Raw genomic sequence first — 19,382 nt, 5'->3', positions numbered from 1 at the left:
TTTGCAATGCTTTCCTCACTTCTTGCTCTAGTACTGCAGGAACCCAGACAAAGACACCGGAGGTCCATGGTGCTACACGATGGACCCTCATAAACGCTGGGAAACGTGCAGTGTGCCATTATGTCGTAAGTAAATTGATGTTTGTCTGGATGCATACATTTTGTGTATGTGCGAAGCAAACTTCCACAATTTCCATTCATTATGTTCACGTCCATTAATTTACAAAGCTTCAGTCCTTTCCTGTTTCTTCATGTTACAATACCTTTGCTAGTTCTACAATCATGATACCTTTCTACAACTGCCCTGATTTAACTTGTGAGAAGGGCAATCAACCCGACAAACCCTCTCTCTTCACTTCAACACTTGGAAAATGTTCAACACTTCAACACTCTTCAGTAAATGGAGGAGAGAGTGAAGACATTTCTAAGGATTCTTTATGTTTAAAAATTAAGGTTCAAATGTGCATGTTGGAAACTAAAAAGGTTTTCGCACTCTCTCAGAATTTTTCACATAAATAAATGTTATTGTCTAAAATGTAAAAAGAAAACCAAGAGTTAAAATATCTCGTATGTTAAAAGTAAAAATAATAGCGTTATACAAAAAGGTACATGTTTGATGTGTGGCTCAAAAAAAAGTGAATTCATCACCAAACACAAACGAGGGGAGATGTAAAAAAGTTTTTATCAGGAAGTAAATTTACAACAACTGGAATACCAGGGGAATTACATCTACCAGGGTATTCTTTCTGTGGTCCAGGAACAAACTTCAATAAAAGATTAGATGAGGCTGACAATCCTAAACTGTGGAGCAAACCTATCAATAGGGTTGATGAAGTGTGCATGAGGCACGATATTGATTATGGGAATAGCACAACATTGGAAGAAAAACTTAACGCCGATAGAGAAATGTTGTATAATTTGTCTCTGATACAAAATCCAACCTCGAGAGAAAAAGTTGATCGGTTCATCGTGAAGAAGGTGATCAGTGCTAAATTGAAACTTGGACTTGGAAATTCAAAAAACTTATTATATAAGCGCACCTACCCCCCAACCCTAACCCTCCCACAACCCCCACCCCTCCCCCCTCCCCTTTACATCTCCTTTATTCTTTTCTTGTAATTCAAAATCAGATAATTATAAGGAAAGCATTTATAATTAAACAAAAGTAATAGCATTGAACAAAATCTTCCTTCGCAGCAATCTGATGGTTTGTTTTGGTTTTGAAACTCGATAAACATATTGTTACGTTTGAGGGGGGGTATGCATTCAAAGGGTAATTAGGATGTTTAATTAGGTATGCCATGCTGTTCGAGTTTACCAGGATCTCAATGTAATAAGTAGCAATTCAGTGGTGATAAGTTGTCTAGTAAATGTTCATTTCTTCAAGGGGGAAATGATAATTGTCACGTAATTAGATAGGGACACGGGATAGGGTAAGTGTGTCTGCGTAAACCCCTTTTGGTATTCTCTGGAGGCTGGCCGTGACGTCACAGGACAGTGCTGCGGATGGCTCCGCCCCGTGATCACGATTGGCGGAAGGCGACGGCGGTGGGCCAATAAAACGGCTCGATTGGAAGTGACGAGGACCAAGGATAAAAAGGTTCTGTTCGGGGTCGAAAAGGAAGAGGAAGAAGATCGGGACAAAAAGATCGTGTTTTTTTGGGGTGTGGAGGCTGTTGCGCGGAGAGCGTGCTTGTTGTTGTGCTGATTCGATCGTGTTCTTCATCGTGTCTTGGAGCCTTGCTGAGCCTCGTGCCTTACCTTGGTTGGCTCTGGGGTTCTGCTGACTCTGAGTACAGGGTCGAATGGCGGGCGGACCTGCCTCCCTCTCCTGCTCGCAATTTGGCGCCAGAACTGGTTCCCTGGCGGCTGTGAGCGGACTTGGGCCAGGACCAGGAGGTCGACAGCACCACGGTTTCTCCTGCCCCCCCCCCCCTGACGAGAGCAAGGCCAGCTCGTCCGACGCTGATCCATGGACAGTTGCGTCCACATCACGGTCCAGCCTGACCACCAGAAATAGCTACGTTGTGTGTGTGTGTGTGTGTGTGTGTGTGTGTGTGTGTGTGTGTGTGTGTGTGTGTGTGTGTGTGTGTGTGTGTGTGTGTGTGTGTGTGTGTGTGTGTGAGTGAGAGAACTTGGCGCCTTGGAGGGTTTGAGATCTGTATATTCATTGGAATTGTCTGTGTTTTCCCCACACCCGATCCCACACCATCCCGTCGAATCGCCCCGGATCCCTCTTCTTGCCGAGTCTTGTTATTTCTGGTTAATAATAAAAACAAATAAACATCATCAACTCAGTGAAAAGCGACTCGTGCCACCTTCCTCGTCCCGTTTGCGGTAGAGCGATTAGAACCGCCATGTTTGGGTTATAAATAAATAAACCGCCTCCATCGTTTCGGCTCATTCTACGTTGGCGGGACTGTTCAAGTCCCGTGGACGTCACATTGGTGTCAGGAGTGGGATGTTCGAACCCCTCTAAATTATATTTGGTATCGGGAGAATATACCAAGATTAAAATCTCGCCACGAATTGGAATATAAAATTATTACAGAAAAGCGCGCGAGCGCGGGAAAATTTTGGCGGGATTTTTCAAATTTAAATTAATTGGCGGCAAACAGGACTTCTGCACCATGGCGGATGTGCAGATGTTTGAGGAGGAAGGCCACGTGTCTGGCAGCGAGTCGGGGGAAGAAGGGAGAGACGGGGGTAGGGTTGGAACCTCCCCCATTCCGAGCGTGGACCGTGCTTCATCGCCCGTAACTGAGCCGGCAGCGCCGGAAACCGGTGCGATGACGATCCAGACACTGTTGGAAGGTTTAATAGCGGACATGACGGTACAAATGGCAAATCAATTCGTGACACAGAGGGCAGTAATGACGGCACAAATGGAAAATCAATTCGTGACACAGAGGGCAGAAATGACGGCACAGGGGGCAGAAATGACGGCACAAATGGCAAAAATGACGGCACAGGGGGCAGAAATGACAGATCAATTGGGGGTAATGGGGGAACAGTTGGGTGCACGGATTGATTTAATGAGGGATGAATTGGGGGAAAAGATGGAGAAAATGAAAACTGAGATGCAGGAGTGTGTGGATGTTAAATTGGGAGAAATACAAAGTAAATTCGAGGATAGATTGGAGGAAACAAAGGTAGAAATTACATTGGAGGGGGAAAATATACGAAAAAAATTGGTAGATAAAATTGATGCAAAGAACATTCGGGTTGATAAAGTGGATGAAAGCCTGGAACGTCATCGTGCCTGTGTGGATGCTCGTATGCAGCTGCAAGTTCAAGAGTGGGGAGAGCTGAGGAAGCAAGGGATGAATTTGGCGGAGGAGGTAAAAGGATTGGAGGCTCGTTTGGACGAACAAGATAAAATTATGAGCCAAGATGAAGTCTTGGATAAAGGCCTGGTAGAGCCGTCTTTTGTAAGTAGAGTGTCTGGGTTGGTTGTGGAGCAGCTACAAACTCACGACGGAGCCTTGGAGGAGGTTGTGCGGGCCCAGAAGATCCTGCGGGAAGAGGTGAATCGGTCCATTCAACGTTTGGAACAGGAGGCAAAATTGACCCATGAGACCCTCACCACAAAACATCTTTGGCCACAGTGGGCTCCGAAATTGGATACGCAGCCACAAGGGTGTTTGATCCCTGGGCCGGATTCGGACAAGGGAGAAACTGAGAAGCGGGCCACCGTAAAAGTGATCCCCCTGGTAAATTTCGACGGGTCAGGGAGCGTTGAAGCTTTTCTGACGCAATTTGAGTGCATTTCCCGACTAAACAGGTGGAATGAGCGGGAACGTACAGGGAATTTGGTGGCACCGTTGCGGGGACCAGCCGCAGATGTGTTAAACGTGATCGCGGAGGGGATGTTGACCAGCTCCCACATTTGCGAGGCGTTGAGCCGTCGGTTTGGGTTCGCGGCAAACTGTGATCTGGTGCGGGCCCTGCTCCAGCACCGCAGATTAAAGCCAGGTGAGACAGTGCAGGAGCTGGCACAGGACATTTACCAATCAGTCAGGATCGCGTATCGGGACCTTACAGTGGAGGCATGGGACAGACTGGCACTAGAGAAATTTTTAGCTGCTCTTCCTGACCCTGAGGTCCGAGCGCTAGTGGAGTTACAGGATCCACCCACCGTTCACCGAGCGGCCGAGTGCGCGGCCAGGCTGGCCTCGTGGAGTCGGCCGGGTCGGGTTCCAGAGAGGCCATCGGTGACGATCCGACAGGCGGAGATCCAGGATCAGGGATGGGGGCTGGGAGAAATTGGCATTACCCAAATGCTTCAGAGGATGAATCCTCCTGCTGAACCACCATGTCTATCCGAGATGCCCTTTCATAGGTCGAGTCCGGAGATCACTGTCGGGGGTCGGGGAGACTAGATTGGGCTGAGCATATACAGCCATGCTCGGCTGCTGAGATTGTGGCGAAGTGCCCTCCTTTAGTGGAAAAAAATGAATTGTGGGAAAATTGGCATGGGTTTGTAAGTTCTGCTGGGTTTTAGAGTGACAATCGGGACAGTGGGTAATTGGTAACAAAGCGGGCACAAGTGGCTGTCCAATGGCTGGTGCGTGGATCGGGTGAGAAGTGCTGTGTGAGTTGTTTTAAGTTAAGAAGTGAAATGTATCGTGCACACATTGATTTTTTTTATTGGACATGGTGTGGTAACAGGGAAGGTCATGGTCGACGAAGTGTTAGAAATGCAGGTGTCACATGTAAGGCCGATGGGGTGGGGGAGTCATGTGGGTTTTGTGGGTGGGGATGATGTGCTTGTCCACAGGGATTGCTGAAGCTCACGGTGAGCGTGAATTGCGACCCCGTTCAAGGAGATTCACCACCTGGTGGCTAATGGTGACAGTATCTGGAGGAAACTGGGAGAGGGTCTGGTTGGGCGACCAAGGCGGGTAGGACCTTGGCGACCCAGGAAGACCAGAGGAGCCAGTGAGACCCCTTCCAGAGTGTTGTACGGGATTAAAGCTGATGGCTACCAGGGGGGAGTGAATCAAAGGGAGCGGGGCGGAGAAACGTCCGGGTTGGACTAAAGCTTACCTGTGGGCATGGTTGCACCTGAGATGCCCCCATCATCTTGTGGTAACCCACCCCACGGCCATGACGGGATTCAGCCTGCATGATTAAAATGAGGACCATGACCTAGAAATGTGATGATGACCATGGTGTGAGTGTTGTGAAGATGTATGAGTCCCACTCGATCCCGCACAACTTGACATGTGCAGCAAGGGCATGATGTCCGCATAATTTTGGGCAAGCAAATTTGAAAATTGGCTCCCCAGGTAACGCTGGGTCTATTAGCATCCACTGGGGGAGGCGGTCAAGTGTAAATATCCTGTGAATAGTGTCGTTAAGGCTTAGAGTAGGAATGTAAAGTATAAGTGTTGTGTTTTTGTGGAACCTTTTGTTTCCCCTCCCCAGATCACTGGAAGAGTGCTGGGCAAGAGCGATGATCCAGAGGATGGAGTGCAACTTCGCTCAGTGCTCTCATGTGATAAAATAAAAAAAACAAAAAAACAAAAAAAAAACGAATGATTGTTTAGGCGAGGATAAGGCCATAAGGGGGTAGTACATTAAGCAGGATAGGTAAGTTAGCTGCGACTCGCTGCCCATTGCCCCTCCTACTTTATTTCGTTAGGTTAATTAAGTGTGAGTCAGTAAGTGTTAAGGCTGGTACGGTAGCGCCTGTGATATACCTTGCAGGAGCTGCGGTACCAGAGGAGGGGGCAGTGTTACGTTTGAGGGGGGGTATGCATTCAAAGGGTAATTAGGATGTTTAATTAGGTATGCCATGCTGTTCGAGTTTACCAGGATCTCGATGTAATAAGTAGCAATTCAGTGGTGATAAGTTGTCTAGTAAATGTTCATTTCTTCAAGGGGGAAATGATAATTGTCACGTAATTAGATAGGGACACGGGATAGGGTAAGTGTGTCTGCGTAAACCCCTTTTGGTATTCTCTGGAGGCTGGCCGTGCCGTCACAGGACAGTGCTGCGGATGGCTCCGCCCCGTGATCACGATTGGCGGAAGGTGACGGCGGTGGGCCAATAAAACGGCTCGATTGGAAGTGACGAGGATCAAGGATAAAAAGGTTCTGTCCGGGGTCGAAAAGGAAGAGGAAGAAGATCGGGACAAAAAGATCGTGTTTTTTTTGGGGGTGTGGAGGCTGTTGCGCGGAGAGCGTGCTTGTTGTTGTGCTGATTCGATCGTGTTCTTCATCGTGTCTTGGAGCCTTGCTGAGCCTCGTGCCTCACCTTGGTTGGCTCTGGGGTTCTGCTGACTCGGAGTACGGGGTCGAAAGGCGGGCGGACCTGCCTCCCTCTCCTGCTCGCAATTTGGCACCAGAACTGGTTCCCTGGCGGCTGTGAGCGGACTTGGGCCAGGACCAGGAGGTCGACAGCACCACGGTTTCTCCTGCCCCCCCCCCCCTGACGAGAGCAAGGCCAGCTCGTCCGACGCTGATCCAGGGACAGTTGCGTCCACATCACGGTCCAGCCTGACCACCAGAAATAGCTACGTTGTGTGTGTGTGTGTGTGTGTGTGTGTGTGTGTGTGTGTGTGTGTGTGTGTGTGTGTGTGTGTGTGTGTGTGTGTGTGTGTGTGTGTGTGTGTGTGTGTGTGTGTGTGTGTGTGTGTGTGTGTGTGTGTGTGTGTGTGTGTGAACTTGGCGCCTTAGAGGGTTTGAGATCTGTATATTCATTGGAATTGTCTGTGTTTTCCCCACGCCCGATCCCACACCATCCCGTCGAATCGCCCCGGATCCCTCTTCTTGTCGAGTCTTGTTATTTCTGGTTAATAATAAAAACAAATAAACATCATCAACTCAGTGAAAAGTGACTCGTGCCACCTTCCTCGTCCCGTTTGCGGTAGAGCGATTAGAACCGCCATGTTTGGGTTATAAATAAATAAACCGCCTCCATCGTTTCGGCTCATTCTACGTTGGCGGGACTGTTCAAGTCCCGTGGACGTCACAATATTCTGTTCAAAACAAAGAGTGAAGAACAATTAGGGTACATAAAGATAATTATATTATGATATTAATAAAATAATAAATATAACATTTACCTCCAGAAGATAGTGTCGTGTCAGATTCCTCCAGAAGATTAAGTTGTGTTTGGTTCATTCAGACAGGTGTTTAAACCGAAAAAAAAAAATAATAATGAGTTAGACACACACACACACACACACACACACACACACACACACACACACACACACACACACACACACACACACACACACACACACACACGCAGAGATAAAAGACAAAGAGAGCCAAAGACATAAAGACACACAGGAATAATTTCTCACCTTTGACTCGACTCATTCAAGGTCAGAGGACGTGAGAGAACTTTTTTCCAGCCAACAAAAATGTCATTCAATTCTCTTCTGAACGATCGAATGTCTTCAAGGAAGTCATTCATTTCTCGCCACTCATCGTGTCATTCAAAGGCCTCCTGTTCCAGATCAGTTATCAACAATGTTCTTATTGGGGACAACCTGTTAGAAAAAGACACAATAATTATTGGTTGTATAGTGATTTAATTCTGTATAAAACAACAAATAATTAATTGGGTTGAGGATCTCACCTGTCATCTTGTGAAAACGATTGATCCGCAAGGTCGGAGAAATTATCTGCACAATCCATTCTCTAAATAAAACACTCGACACGCAAGTTGGTTTAAATAATTAATCAACTTGATGATGTAATGGGAGATTTCACAACAATGGTTTTTTCAGGGTGTGTCCCACATAGGAAATGACCGGAATTATTTTGCCTTGGTTCGGGCGAGGCAGCTTGGCTGACTTCAGACTGTATGACTCATTTTAACATGAAAATGAAACAGCTTGCTTTGAATGAATTTGAGAAAACCTACGTTTAAAAGCTGTTTAAACTTCCCTTTCTTTGGTGCTTGAAGAGATAAAGTGAATATACTCGATGGAAATGAATGTTATAACAAAATTAAGTTATTCCCTAAAATAGAACATGGGCAAATATTCGTTGGTTCGCTCTTTGAGTGGAATGAAAATATGAAAGGGAAGAAGTTCTTTAATCAGTAAGTCTCAATCTTTCTTCGTTTCAATTTTACATTTGCTTTTCTGGGAGGGAAGGGGATAGGTGGGGGAGAAAATCAGTCTCTTATTTTGAGCTTTTGGGGCTTGAGTCAGAAAGTTTTTCCCTTTTTCCCCATTCTTTTGAATGGGAGTCCCAGAAACCCCATTTATCATCTACTCCAAACTAATGCTGGCAGACGGGACGACCTTTTGACGTCCATCCGAGATTCCGAGGGACAATGCACACAATGAATCGCCCTGCTTGCGAGACACCGTTGATGACGATTTATAGCTCGGTCGGGATTCCAACCCAGGTTAGACAGCTTCGAGGTGAGTGTGCATACCTCTCGGTACATCCTGTCTGTCAGCTCCACTTGATGACTGTACTTATAGTTGTTGTGCACGACTCCATGAGGGAAGAGAGCTTCACTCAACACCATGCCAATTATCATAATGCAAATGCTGTTGGACACGTGACCACAGAATGAAAGTATTTATTATGCCACTTCAGCATTTGTTATTGTGTTGCATTTTCATTTCAACCTAGTAACTCTAAGTTTTGGATTATGAGCTTGGTGTGGCTCAGTGGTTAAGGCGGTGGCTTGGGATCCTTGGGGTCCTGAGTTTGAGCCCCGCTGGCCGCTGAGTTAGCATCAGGGGGGTTGACTCAGCCTGTCATCCTTCTGAGGGTCAGCTAAATGAGCACCAATATACAGGTAATTATCCCTGCAGGGTCGAAGGCGACTAAAGGATTGGCGTCAGGAAGGGCATCCGGCCGTAAAAATATTGCAACAAGAAAGGGTACCATGATTGGAGCCCACAAAAAGCTGACCCCTGCTCAGGGATAAAGGCTTTCAAATGGTGTGATGATGAGCTCTAAGTTTTGGATTTAAATTGAGATCGAAATAAGGACATCGTTAGGAATGAGGACAGTCAGACAATTATTTGTCCTTCTACTTTAGTCTTTGTAATCCCAATGCATATTATAACAAATAATACTATACCCTACAATAACATGTACAAATCCATTCTGTACTCCACCACCCCCAATCCCACATCATCCAGCATCAACATCAGGAACGAAGTGTGGAGTTCAAGCGGTGCCCCCAAAACGGTGCGTCACACGCATAGTTGGAGGCTGTGATGCAAAAGCCAACTCCTGGCCTTGGCAGGTCGCTTTGCGCAAGAAGCTCTGGATTGGTAGCAGGTAATCACAAATCATAACTCCACACAAAAACTAAACACTGAAAGGTGATAGGACTAGAAATAATATCCCACCCAAATCTCATCACTTGCAGGTCTTCAGAGAGAACACTTGCTTTTGAAAGAAGGTCTTCATGATTCCCCTTCTTATAAACACACCCTTTACATGATATATACATATATGTTACAACCCGTCATTTCATACTGACGGGGATATCAAGACCGGGGGGTGGGGAGGAGTAGAGGAGGAGTGGGGTTGCGAGTAAAGGGGAGCAAGAAAATGGGGGAAAGCGAGGAATGGGAGGAGAGCAGGGAAAGGGGTGGAGAGCAAGGAAGGGGGGTGGAGGAGAGCGAAGCCTCACCACACATCACAACACACTCCGGGAGGGGGGAGAGAGTGAGGAGGATGAGGGAGAGATGGGGGTAGCAGGGAAAGTGGTGTTCTGAAAATGCATTTGATAGGGGGAAAGCGGGCGGGGGTAGGGGGTGGTGGGGGGTAGAAATGGTGCCCTTATGCGGGCATTAGTACAGGGTTGAACAAAATTGGGTACGCTCAAACGGGTCACACTAAACAAAGCTCGGACACCACCCAGAGAGGTTCGGGGGGGGGGGGGTGGAGGGACTCTGGGAGGAGGTATGCGTGAGGGAAGGTGAAGGGAAGGAAGGGCGTTTTCCTTCAATCGTCCAAAAAGCCCAACCAGTGTTCGTGCCTTTATTTAATTTCCACACATACGATAAGATCTAGAATCACTTAACCTAAGCCGAATTGCGGAAGTGATCAGAGCAAAAGTTTTGACTGCTAAAAGAAACAATAAATAAAATAAAATTTCAAAAAAGCTTTCATTCATTCAGTTTGCACATTTTTTAACACACCTTCCTCTCCTCGACCTCCGGAGAATTGTATAGTGGTGCAGGGGGTTTGTGAGGAGGAAAATGTGACGGTAGAGGAACGCGCTGCTCTAGCACATGCTCCCATACCTGACCTGACCTGAGGGGAAGGCATCATGAGGGGAGGGGGAGGCAGCACGTGGGGATGGGGAGGCAGTGCAGGGGGAGGGGAGGCAGCGCGGGGGGATGGGAAGGCAGCATGGGGGGATGGAGAGGCAGCGCAGGGGGATGGGAAGGCAGCAAGAGGGAAAGGGAAGGCAGTGTGAGGGGAATGGAAGGCAGCGTAAGGGGAGGGGAAGTGACAGGTGATAAAACACACTCAAATGGCAACATATTATTTTTAACTACTGGGTTCTACATGAAACCAGGTGGGAGCATTTGAAACCCAAGCTAAGTACCTGGCAAAGACCTGCCTACGTGCTCGCATATGCAGCGACTTTTGCACCCCTCCGGTCGGTTCACTCTGAAGCTGATTCGTACATGATACACTATGGGGAAGCAATTCTAAATTCAAAACTAAACCATCAGTCCTTAACAGTCTCCTCAACAGAGGAGGGGGGGTGAGTGAGGAGGAGGAGGGTGGGGGAAGTGGGAGAGGGGTGAGAGAGGGAGAGGGGTGAAAAAGAGAGGGAGAGAGGAGAGGGGGGAGGGGGTTTCCAGCAGATGTGAAGTCCAGTTTTAAGCCCATTCGAGAGACGGCACACACATTGATGAATCACCTTGCCTGTGAAACATTGAGAGACAGCTTATAGCTAGCTGGGTCGAGATTCAAACCCAGGCGAGGCAGCTTAGAGCGAGCGTGCAAACCTCTAGGCTATCCTGCCGTGATGTGGGGATTCGTTTCTTTGATACAACAAAAAACATTTTATATTTACTCATTGTAATCTTCCAATTTATTTTGCCTTCATTTCTCCGGAAATGTCCCCATGGAGAAACGAGCTGCCGTATCGCCATTGAAGCTTGAAGAGCGCTCGCAAAGTGCCTTAACCACTCAGGCAAACATTCAAACAAAACGGTTGAAGAATCTTTTGAAAACAAAACATTTAATTTTTACCTCCGTCACCAAAGGTGGAAGGAGGTTGTTTTCACCCTGTTTGTTACTTGTGAAAATCGAAGATTTTTCAAATGTATTGGTTGGTTGCATGCGTTATTACTTGGCGAAAAAAAGAGTTTTTGCCGAGTATGTTGATCTGTAGCGTGTCAGTCTGTCTGTCTGTCTTTGTCACACGATTTTTGGCCACAGTTTTCAAGTTATTCTGAATTTTTTGTGTGTGTAGTTGACTGGCCAATGACAGCAACGATTAATTTTGGTGAAGATCCGAATTCAGGTCTGGATCTGAGAATTTGAAAAGTGAATTTTCACCATTGAGAGATAGGGCCAAAAATGATATATTCATTGGGCCTCATATTATATGTTCTATTGGATATATATATATTGTCGTGGGCCGAGGGTCATGTGAGAAGAGCACCCGGGGGGAGGGGGGGAAGCTATCTCGGGTTCCCACCAGACTCCCAGGAATTGCAGGCTGTCGCACATGGATAATTCCATGACGCGATGGGTCGCGAACCGACCGTGACCGCCAATAACTCGACCACATGACCTAGGGTCCTCAGTCTAGTTTATCCAGTTACCAAAAAAATAATTACGTGATCCAATTACCGTGGTACACGCCCCCAGTACGCCTTGTCTGAACCGGATCACCTTACCGGATCAGATTCAGCCGAGCGACACTGACTGCCAAGGACATACCGGCTAAAAGGAACGGATCGTTGGGAATAAAGTTCCGGCTAGGCTAGGATACGGACCTTGCTGGATCAATGAAAGAAAAGACAAAAACGAGCTGGGAACATTTCCACAACAGGATTTATTACAGGCAGGTGAGGAAAAATATATGGCACGATTAATAGTTTAATGTTGTGTGTAAGTAGAGATAGAAAGAAATGTGAGGTGTGATAATTAATAAAACAAGCAACTTACGAAGGCAGACAGAGCAGAGTTATCCTGATATACCTTCTGCAATGCTAACTCAAGCGAGGACAGGCGCCATCACACACACACAGACACAGACACAGACACAGACACAGACACAGACACAGACACAGACACACACAGACACAGACACAGACACAGACACAGACACAGACACACACAGACACAGACACAGACAGACACACACAGACACACACAGACACACACCACACACAGACACACAGACACAAAGACACACAGACACAAAGACACACAGACACACAGACACACAGACACACAGACACACAGACACACAGACACACAGACACACAGACACACAGACACACAGACACACAGACACACAGACACACAGACACACAGACACACAGACACAGACACAGACACAGACACACACACACAGACACAGACACACACACACACACAGACACAGACACACACACACACACACAGACACAGACACAGACACAGACACAGACACAGACACAGACACAGACACAGACACAGACACAGACACAGACACAGACACAGACACAGACACAGACACAGACACAGACACAGACACACACACGATGAAGAAGAGTTAAGGAGAGGAGATGAGGCCAATGGTCTCTCAATACCTTGCACGATTGACCGACCTCACCACCCAGTATGTTTTGGGGGGAGGCTCTGCTGGACCATACCTCCCTGACAGCTGGCGTGTCATTTCCTGCTTCTTGGCACTTCGTGCAGCTAAGCGTCGATCCAGAAATTTGCGGCATGACCGCCAGGCATAAAGGAGGGACTTTGGGTGGAGCCAGCAGCGAGTAGGTGGAGAAAGGCGGAGTCAGCAGCAAGTGGGCGGAGTGGCAGACAGGATCAGGCGGGTGGGTGGAGTCAGCAACGAGGCGGTGAAGAAGGGCGGAGTCAGCAGCGAGTGGGTCGAGAAAGGCAAAGTCAGCAGCAAGTGGGCGGAGTGGCAGACAGGATCAGGTGGGTGGGTGGAGTCAGCAACGAGGCGGTGAAGAAGGGCGGAGTCAGCAGCGAGTAGGTGGAGAAAGGCAAAGTCAGCAGCAAGTGGGCGGAGTGGCAGACAGGATCAGGCGGGTGGGTGGAGTCAGCAACGAGGCGGTGAAGAAGGGCGGAGTCAGCAGCGAGTGGGTCGAGAAAGGCGGAGTCAGCAGCAAGTGGGCGGAGTGGCAGACATGATCAGGTGGGTGGGTGGAGCCAGCGATGAGGTGGTGAAGGAGGCGGAGTGAGCAAGGAGTCGGTGAAGAAGGGCAGAGTCAGCAGGCGAGTGGGCGGGACGAGCAGGAGCGAACAGACAGGAATGATGAGCAGGAACGCAGACAGGAACCCCAGACGGCCCCGTGACCCATCCTTTTATAGACCCTGTGGTGCGGGGCGGGGACGACGCCCCGAAGCGATGTCGTCACCCAAATTGGGCGCTCCGATTGGGCTCCGGCCAGCACACAGCCCAGCCGTGATGACCGGAAGTGGCTTCACTATACATCCGGCTAGCCATAGCTGAGCTGCGGGATCGTCTCGCTCCAAACCCCGTGATACGAATCGCCCTGCACCGAACTCCTGGGCCGTGCCCTGACGACCGGCCGAGGGTCGTGTCGGTTCCGCATGCCTGCCCGGGCAACCCCGGCGACCTGGTCAATGTGCTTGCTTTGTCCGTACACCATGCGGCCCGAGCGATCCGGGTCGTACAGCACGCCTCTGCTTGGCAGCAGCTGTATCGAGGCAGAGCTGCGGGAGGATGTCTGCCGTCCGCGGGAGACATTTGTGGCTGTTGTGGTGAGCGAAGACCGATGGTAAGACATTATTCTAACCCCATGTGCAGACCTGAATGAAGAGGTGCGCTATGCATTCCCCGTACAGTGTACGGGGGTCCACCATTGTACATGCGGTTATTTATTGTGCTGCTGCACCCCTGTCTGCCATCGTGCTCGTGGTTATTTATCACAGGCGGTGGTGTGCGTGATGCCAGCCTTGATCTGTGTCATGCATTGAAGGAAAAGATTGGATATAATTATTAGATGTAGACAGTTTGAAAAGAGTGTGGATATAATTATTAGGTGGAGACTTGGGTTGAAAAGTGTCGATATAATTATTAGATGGAGATTTGCGTTGAAAAAGAGCGTGCCACGTGCGTACTGTACAGCGGGAACGAGGTTGTTTGTCTTTTTATTCCCTCGGCACGGCATTCCTGCAGCGGCATGTAGTGTTGTTGAGGCTTCTGGTCTCCTGAACAGTGGGTGGGGGTTATCGCTGTGCTGCACGTGTTCCGTGCAGCGAAGTGGTGGTAGTGGTGGTCCGCTTTTCTATCCTCCCCGGGCACGGCACGGGCTGTCAATGCTTGTGCTGACTTTTGCGAAGACGCATTCTTACAGTGAAGGGCGTGGACACGGCTTTTACAGGCGGTCGTTGCTTGGATTTATCTTAGGAATAGAGAAAAAGAGTAGGAATGAAGTTAGATATAATTATCAGACCAAATGATGAGATTCACACAACGCACTTGTCCCGTTTGACCCATTAGACAAGAAGGAAGGGACTATCTGTACGCATATTGATGAAATAACTGTCTGGGGATCACTGTATGGTGGATGGCATTGCTTTGGAGGGATGCGGTTCGTAGAACCGCAACAATATATATATATATATATATATATATATATATATATATATATATATATATATATATATATATATATATATATATACATATATATATACATACACACACACACACACACACACACACACACACACACACACACACACACACACACACACAGATTTTATTTTATGTTGGCAACTTTTTTTCCCCTTTATTTATTTATGGGATGTGAAAGGTGCTAATTAAAGGTTCTGTGAGAGCCCATCCCAAATTGCCTTCATGAGATGATGGTGGCCCTTCTCTTTAAACCACGATGGCCCCGACTGGAACTGGACTGCACTTGTAAAAAGCATATCAGAATTTCAATCGAGCTATGATCACTTTGCTACCGACTGGCAAGGTGGAGATAGCCACCTCCCCGATGCATTTCGGGAGTAGATCCTCTCCCCAATTGAACATTTGTGGGTCGTTAGAATAGTCATCCGGAATTGGAGACAGAGACAGAGACAGAAGGAGAACGAGGGAGAATGACAGAGACAGAGACAACGAGAACAGGATCCTCTCGGACATTCAAACGACTCATCCCCATTGGGTAATGACGTGTTTTCTCGCTTGTATGCACACTAAATTGGGGCCTGATACTTGATACAAGTTCTGATGTTATAGTTTGATTATTTCAGGTTTCAGGGACCCGTCACGTGATGCGAAATCGAACAATGCACTTTAATTGGCTTCTGTTGATCAACAATTAACTTGCACATCAAGAAATTCATTGTTTTTTGAACAAACTGCTCACCCTTTGTTTCATACAATCGATTCCATTTGCTATGACATGAAAAGTGAGACTCACAATGTTTTCTTGTCATTTTATGAGTTCACATTACACGTTTGTTAATTTTAATATTAACAATATTATTGAAATAATGTTTATGAGTTGCCATAGTAACCCTTTGTGTGTGTCTCTTTCTAGCCTAGACAGCAGTCACTGTGCTGGAGTTCTTATCGATCGGTCATGGGTTCTAACTGCTGAACATTGTCTCAAAGAAAGGTAGAGGGGATGTACAAAACATTAAATGGGGTATGGTGAGGGAATTGGGGGAGGGGGCATGGGGGGATGTGAGGGAGGAGTAGGGGTGTGGTTGGGGATGTGGGGGAGGGGGCATGGGGGATGTGAGAGAGGGGTAAGGGTATTCTGTATGTACAAAACATTAAATGGGGTGTGGTGGGGATGTGGGCGAGGAGATGTATGGGGTATGTGGGAAAGGGGTAGGGGTGTGGGGGAGAGGTGTAAGGAGGATGTACAAGACAGGAAATGTGGTGTAACGGGGTATGTGGAGGAGGGGGTGGGAGTGGGGATGAGATAGGGGTATGGGGGAAGGGTAGGGGGGATTGTACCAAATTGTAAGTTTCAGAAAAATTTTCCTTCGTTTTCATTTGATCTCTTTAAATGATTGTTTAATGAAGTTTAATTTCCATGAACTTGAAGGAAGTTATATAACCACAGGGTGAAGGGGACCACCTAACCACAGCGTCAATGGGACAATCTAACCAGAGGGTGATTGGTACCATATAACCACAGGGTTAATGGGACCATCTTACCACGTGGTCAACAGAACAATTTAACGACATGACTAACAGGGTTAAGAGGACAATTTAACCACAATGTTAACATGACTAACTCCTCACAGTTTTAACATGAGCTTGCATCCACAGTTCATGTCCAATCGGAGACAGATGTTTCCACAAAGTACAGTGGCCTGCAAAAGTATTCCACCCCCCCCTCCCAAGGTTTTCACATTTCGATGCCACCTGAGCTTATTTCATGATGCATTGAAATCAAACTTGACAAACTACTCCAGAGTGATAAAGGTAATAAATGTTTAAAAGAGAAAATCAGATGATTCTCGGTTACATCAGTATTCAAACCCTTTACCTAATTAACACGAAACCATTTCAGGAGAAAATTATTTTTTTTAAAGATTACAGAATAAGTGTAGTATGTTTCACCTGTATGTAATCAGTGGTTTAACTTAATAAGTTCCCACACTTATCTGAGGAGTTTTAAGGTGCAACTCACTTGGTCAACCAACAAGGCAAACATGAAGACCAAGGAGCTTTCCAACAAGGTCAGACATGAAGTGGTGGAGAAGCACCGTTCAGGGGAGGGTTCTAAGAAGATTTCAGTCACTCATTAACCCTTTGAGTACAGGGAAATCCATCATTAAGAAGTAGAAGACATATCATACAACCCAGACTCCACCCAGATCAGGTCACCCATCCAAACTCAGCAGCCAGGAAAGCAGGAAACTGGTTCGGGATGTCACTGTAAATCCAACAATGACTTTGAAAGATCTACAAGGCTCGATGTCCAAGATGGAGCTCTGTGTTCATCAATCAACAATATCCCGTTCCCTTCACAAAGCTGGCCTCTATGGACAGGTGGTGATAAAGAAGCTATTACTGAAAAAGACGCATCTAAAAGCATGTATGGAGTTTGTGAAAAAGAGTGTTCGTCAGACTGCAGGGATGTGGAGAAAGGTTTTGTGGTCAGACGAGACAAAAATTTAACTTTTTGGTTTAAATTCAAAGCATTACATCTCGTGCAAACCTAACACTGCACATCAACAGGTCAACACTCCCTACTGTCAAGCACGGTGGTGGAAGCATGGTGGTACTTTTCGTCAGCAGGGACTGGCAAGCTTGTCCGGATAGAAGGGACAATGGACGGTGCAAAGTACAGGAGAATCCTTGATGAAAACCTGCTCGAGTCAGCCATGGATCTGAAACTGGGTAAGAGATTCACATTTCATCAGGATGATGATCCGAAGCACAAAGCTAAAGCCACACTGGAGTGGATGAATAAGAATAAAATAAATGTTCTTGAGTTGCCCAGTCAGAGTCCTGACTTGAACACAATTAAACACTTATGGTGACACTTGAAGATTGCATTCCATCGATGATCCCCATCAAACTTGGCAGAACTAGAGAAATGTTCACGTGAAGAACGGGCAAAGATTTCACCATGTCATTGTGCGAAGCTGGTAGAGACCTACCCACAAAGACTCGTCACAGTCATTGCTGCACAAGGTACTTCAACCAAGTACTGACCTAAGGGGTAGAATACTGTTACAACCAGTGAATTTTGATTTATACATGTTTTTACAGGTATTCCTGACATGTAACCTCCTTCAACGATAACAGTAAACTGTTTAGTTTAGTTTGATCTCTTCAGTTGTCCATAAAAAAGTTCATTTGGAAATATTGTTTCTACATAATTTGGAATTCATCTAAATGTGGAATTATTGGAAGGGGGTGAATACTTTTGCAGGTCACTATATACTTCATATGTGACGTCATTGTTTTGATAACGCGACACGTAATGATTCGTGATTGTCAGGTCGATTTGTAAACATGCTCGTGTACCCAACCTGAGTGTAGTTGCCATGCAGACATTTGTACACAAGTGACCTTTGATCAATGTCTCCATATGCGACGTATGCAGCAAGGAGAAATACCGGCTGTACCTGGGAATGCATGTCGACAATCGCAGGGACGCATCTGTGCAGGAGGCGGACGTGTCCGCAATGTACCTGGAACCATCGGGGAATGACATCGCTCTCATCCACATCGATCCGTGAGAGGGGGACCATTTACCATTGAGTGTACAGTGTCGAGTCGTGATGTACAAATATTAATTACATCGACACGTTTAGTTACACGAGAGGAGGATTCGAAGAGGGGCATGATGGGAAGGGATTGATGGTGAAAATGTTTACCGTGTTTGTGTGTGTGTGTGTGCGTGTTGGTGTGTGTGTGTGTGTATGTTTGTGTTCTACACCTGTACTTCATTCAATATGATGTCCATAAGTTGAATTAAATACGGACAATGTTCTCATGTATTCTCTCTTTTAACACCCCCTCCCCAACTACACGAACCTGTTACAGACCAGCACAAATTGGTTCCACTATCGATGTGGCCTGCTTACCGAGCACTGTACCTCTACCGCAGCCTGGCACATCCTGCTTCATCACGGGCTGGGGAGACACCAAAGGTGGATTACAGATGAGGGGAAAGAGTTGGCATGCATGAATGGTGAGGGAGTGGGGGCGAGTGTGGGGTTGTGAAGAGGTGTGTTGGGTTTTGAGGTGTGTTGGGTTGAGAGGGTGTGTGTTGGGTTTGGAGGAGGTGTGTTGGGTGGAGAGGAGGTGTATTGAGTTGAGAGGGGATTTGGTCTATTTTCACAACTTCGTGTCATCTATTTTCCCTTTAGGAACGGAATACAACCACGTCCTGAAGCAGGCAGAAGTTCCTCTTGTATCTCACAAAACCTGTAACTCTGCCACATACCTGCAAAATTCCGTATCAAGGAATCAGTTCTGTGCTGGATACTCTCAGGGTGGAACAGATACCTGTGGGGTAAGAACAAAAAGCATTTTCCAATAATCTATAATCTCCTTATAAAGTCCATTCTCAGATGGCTATGAATTGCAGTGATGGATTACAGGTACCAGCTTATATACCTAGGATGTTCCTTACACTTGTTGAAGAACAGTTTCGCAGGAATGGTCAGAGACAAGGAAGGTGATTTTGTTTCACAGCAAGTACAATAGATACATAAGTGAAAAGCGAATCAGAT

General features: G+C 46.9%; 1 protein-coding gene across 1 annotated transcript in view; it reads left to right on the top strand.

The window, feature by feature from the left end:
* Window positions 1-19,382, top strand: part of LOC147010236 (plasminogen-like) — a 60,834-nt gene that overhangs the window by 30,917 nt on the left and 10,535 nt on the right. The window contains exons 11-16 of the mRNA XM_085860936.1: window positions 32-125; window positions 9,128-9,269; window positions 15,716-15,793; window positions 18,248-18,379; window positions 18,691-18,797; window positions 19,017-19,162. Coding sequence (XP_085717062.1) covers window positions 32-125; window positions 9,128-9,269; window positions 15,716-15,793; window positions 18,248-18,379; window positions 18,691-18,797; window positions 19,017-19,162 — 699 coding nt within the window. The remainder of the gene's footprint in view (window positions 1-31; window positions 126-9,127; window positions 9,270-15,715; window positions 15,794-18,247; window positions 18,380-18,690; window positions 18,798-19,016; window positions 19,163-19,382) is intronic.

Source organism: Eptatretus burgeri, chromosome 17 (assembly GCF_056783735.1).
Source record: "Eptatretus burgeri isolate ZD-2024b chromosome 17, Ebu_testis_v1, whole genome shotgun sequence".
NCBI lineage: Eukaryota > Metazoa > Chordata > Myxini > Myxiniformes > Myxinidae > Eptatretus > Eptatretus burgeri.
The sequence above is the reverse complement of the archived record's forward strand: the minus strand, read 5'-3'. Positions and strand labels throughout refer to the sequence as shown.